General features: G+C 39.1%; 1 protein-coding gene across 2 annotated transcripts in view; it reads left to right on the top strand.

The window, feature by feature from the left end:
- The first annotated feature begins 814 nt into the window (after positions 1–814).
- The window catches only part of znf804a (zinc finger protein 804A), a 93,303-nt gene continuing 89,744 nt past the window's right edge, over positions 815–4,373 (top strand). Inside the window, exon 1 of one of the 2 annotated variants that reach the window (XM_058393290.1) lies at positions 815–1,427. In XM_058393290.1, the coding sequence (XP_058249273.1) occupies positions 1,323–1,427 (105 nt within the window). In that variant the 5' untranslated portion in view covers positions 815–1,322. The remainder of the gene's footprint in view (positions 1,428–4,373) is intronic. The other variant, XM_058393289.1, reaches the window with a different exon arrangement.

The following is a 4,373-nucleotide window of genomic DNA, read 5'->3' as shown; positions in this document are numbered from 1 at the left end:
CATTTAGAATTGATTCAGAAACTCTGTTGCTTAGTTACAAGGCGTTATCGCTCCTCTCAAAGTGGAAAAGAGGAGGAGGAACGAGGGATTTCACTCCTCCAGCAGCAGCGCGACATGCTCTCTGACAGATTGGGGGGTTTCTCTCTCTCTCTATCTCTCTCTCTCTTTCTATATGTTGGATGTTTTTCTTTCTCTAATTGTCCTCTTTGTTCTTTCACTTTCTTTTTATCAGTCTGTCTTTCCTTTACTCTTTCTTTCTCTTTCTCATCTTCTCCTTTATTTTCTGATAAAACTGTAATTGTGTTTCATTAATTTTTGGTTTCCTTCTTTGTTTTTCTTTTATTCCCTCTCTTTTATCCTTTAAATAATCCTACATTCATTCTTGCTGTTCTTAATTTTTCTTGTTACATTTTTTACAATCCTTCCTTCGTTCCTTCCTCCCTTCCTTGTTTTTCTTTCTTTCTTTCTTTCTTTCTTTCTTTCTTTCTTTCTTTCTTTCTTTCTTTCATTCTTTCCTTCTTTCTTTCTTTTTTCCCACCCCCCCCCCAAGTTAAAAACTGAAAGCTGTCTCTGTGTCTGTTTCCTGTCTTTCTCGAGGTCACTTCCTTTATAAATAATAAACTGTACAGTGATGATTCTCTCATTACTCACTCATTAAACTGAATGGAACACATCAGAAAGCGACTGGAACCTGATGCTGAAGAGAGAGAGAGAGAGAGAGAGAGAGAGAGAGAGAGAGAGAGGAGGAGAGGTGTGTGTGTGTGTGTGTGTGTGTGTGTTGTGAGCTGGTAGGCTGAGACGAAACAGCGGCTGACTCAGTGGAACTGTAGAAGCAGCGCGCGATAGATTCACTCTTCACCGCAGCGCTCGCTGAAACACACACACACACACACTCTCTCTCTCTCTCTCTCTCTCTCTCTCTCTCTCTCTGACATCATGCCTCGAACACACACTCCGGCAGCTCGGGCAGCGAGCGGAGCAGATGAACACACCACACACGGTCCACACGTGGCGCAGAGCCGTCACTGAGACACGGACCAGACTCTTACATCAGGACTTCAGGGGAGATAAAGGGATTAGCTTTGTCTCTTCTGGAGGAAAAAAGAAGGGAAAGAAGAGGAGAAGGCAGTTCCATCAGACGGATAACGTGCCGATGATGGAGGGATGATGAAGAGATGATGGGAATCTCCCAGTCTTCTACAGCACACTCGGGATTTTAACCTGAACGAGACGCAGCGCAGCCAGACATCTGCAGGAACTCCACTTGTTTTACTCAGTGTGTGTGTGTGTGTGTGTGTGTGTGTGTGTATACATGTTCCCACATGGCGTGCTACTACATCGTGATCAGCTCCACACACCTCAGCAACGGACACTTCCGCAACATCAAAGGAGTTTTCAGAGGACCGCTGTGCAGAAACGGCAACTTGGTAAGAGTGTGTGTGTGTGTCTGTGTGTGTGTGTGTCTGTGTGTCTGTGTGTGTGTGTGTGTGTGTGTCTGTGTATGTGTGTGTGTGTCTGTGTGTCTGTGTGTGTCTGTGTGTGTGTGTGTCTGTGTGTGTGTGTGTCTGTGTGTGTGTGCACGCAACACTGAAGGAGTAACTGACAAGTTCACTTTCATTTTATATTTATGTAATATATGAAGAAATATTTCTCATTCTGAGATTTTTAAATTGTTCTTAATTATTAAAAAATAATTTACACTGGGATATTTTAATTTAGTTTTCAAAATGTGAAAAATAACAAATTATGCAGAAATGATGTGAAAACAACAACAAAAAATAAAAAAAATCAACTATTTATAATGTTTAATAATACAACATTATTTAATGATCCCCAAAACATTCTCAATTCAAATGAATAAAAAAACTGAAATGTTAAAATTATATATCTATATATATTTAAAATATTTAAAATATATTTAAATATATTTAAAACCTATCCTAATGTTTTTTAAAATGCTGAATGTTAAGAAATTTAATTTTGGGAAATCTTCCAATATATCTCATTAATACACTTCGATTCAAAATGAATATAATATATCAAATCAACTTATTAAGAATTAAACAGTTTGAATAAAGTCTGAAAAGATTAAAAATATTTTTTATTATTAATATAATATAAAGATGTAATAATATAAACACATTCCATGTCACTTTGTGAAATCACGTGAAAAAAAATTAATATGCAATTATGAAATAAATATTGCGTGCTTAATGATGTGTATTTAATTGTAAAAACATTTAAAGTGTGCAAACATCATTCTGATTAATTATTAAAATTTATATCCTCTTTATTTCATATAATAAATTTATTATAATATTATAGTTATTATTTTAGATAAATACATATTTATTACAGAATTATTATGCATATATTACATTACAATATGCTGTTTTCAAAATTATTAAATGAATAAAATTGTAATATTTGATAACATTTGCAGGGTTTTGTTTTATATCTTTCTAAAATAAAAACTGATTTTATGAATTTTCAGTAAAAGCTTTTTAACAACGTGGAAAACCTGTGAAACTGTGCTGATTATTCATGAATCATGATATTAATATAGTATTGATAATATACTGTGTATTACAGTGTGTGTGTGTGTGTGTGTGTGTGTGTGTGTGTCTGTTTTATTAGTGAAAGTTTGGATTTGAAGGCATGTGATGCCGTATGTGCAGAGTGCAGAGAGAACATCATGCACACACACACACACACACACACACAGATTGATCAGCAGTGTGACAGATGGATGGGGACAGCTCTAATCTCTACACATAGTCATAAGCGATGGCTCGGGGTTTAGCTCAATCGCAGCGATTACATTAGCGGTTTCGGAGTAATCCTCCTGCTCCACTCTGCCTCCGCAATAACGTTAGTGGAATCTGGGCCAAAACGACGGGGAAATAAAACACTACCAAATATATCAGGATGAAGAATTTCTACAGATCTGCTCTTATAGATCTGCTGTGTGTCCGGGAGAACCTCATGAGGATCCCAGGAGAAACTCCATTAAAAATCAAGTTTAAAATAAAAAGATCAGAGCTTTCCTATCAGAACCCCCCCCCCTCTCTCTCTCTCCCTCTCTCTCTCTCCCTCTCTCTCTCTCTCTCTCTCTCTCTCCTCCGCTCAGAGGTTTGTATTGTATGGACCCAGAGTGAGTTTATGAACAGAATCCATGAGTCTGACATACACTCAGGATCTGGTGAAGAAATCTGAAGCTCCTCATGTTGTAGTGTTTAATCTGCAGGACGTCTTTTACATTCTACATTAAAAAAATAAATAAAAACATGATCCTCTTCCAGATTTTTTACACTCTGTCTCTCCTTCACCTCATCTTCAGAACTATCCTGCAAGTAATTGTGGAGACTTTAGTATTGAAGAGGAACGTCTTGAAGCTTGCCCTCTCTCTCTGCCTCCCTCTCTCTCTCTCTCTCTCTCTCTCACCCTCTCTCTCGCTCCCTTTCTCTCTCTCTCTCTCTCTCTCTCTCTCACTCTCTCTCTCTCTCTCTCTCTCACTCTCTCTCTCTCTCTCTCTCTCTCACCCTCTCTCTCGCTCCCTTTCTCTCTCTCTCTCTCTCTCTCTCTCTCTCTCTCTCTCTCTCTCTCTCACCCTCTCTCTCGCTCCCTTTCTCTCTCTCTCTCTCTCTCTCTCTCTCTCTCTCTCTCTCTCTCTCTCTCTCTCTCTCTCTCTCTCTCTCTCTCTCTCTCTCCCCCGCCCTCTCTCTCACTCTCTCTCTCTCTCTCTCTCTCTCTCTCTCTCTCTATCTCTCTCTCTGAAGTGCTGAATGGAGGAGTAACATGACTGACTGCTCAGTGTGGAGAGTGTAAAGCATTCAGGTTCGGAGTGTTTGGCACTTGTGTGTGTGTGTGTGTGTGAGACAGTATAAAAATAGAGATTGCTAACATTACAGCTAGTGAATTTATGATGAGATCACTGTTCTTCTGATTAGTCATTTCTACAGAAACAAATAATAAGAGTCACATTTTTATGAACTTTATTTTCCTCTGTGAGAAATCAATAAAGAATAAAGTTACATTCCAACACTAAACTCTGAGGAGTTGTAGCTGAGAGACCTGAGACTTTCTGAGGAGGGGCTTCGTCACGTGAAGTCGACAACCAAAAGATTCTAGATTTTCTGGTTGTGTTTTTTTTTTCAGCAGCAGATATTTTTAATGAGCAGTCTCAGGGAGGCGGAGTCACATGTCATTTACTGAGCAGTGTCAGGGAGGCGGAGTCACATGTCATTTACTGAGCAGTCTCAGGGAGGCGGAGTCACGTAATTTACTGAAGCAGTGTCAGGGAGGCGGAGTCACGTGTCATTTACTGAAGCAGTGTCAGGGAGGCGGAGTCACGTGTCATTTACTGAGCAGTC

Source organism: Hemibagrus wyckioides, linkage group LG06 (assembly GCF_019097595.1).
Source record: "Hemibagrus wyckioides isolate EC202008001 linkage group LG06, SWU_Hwy_1.0, whole genome shotgun sequence".
NCBI classification, from domain to species: Eukaryota; Metazoa; Chordata; class Actinopteri; order Siluriformes; family Bagridae; genus Hemibagrus; species Hemibagrus wyckioides.
This window is presented reverse-complemented; position numbering and strand designations above follow the sequence as displayed.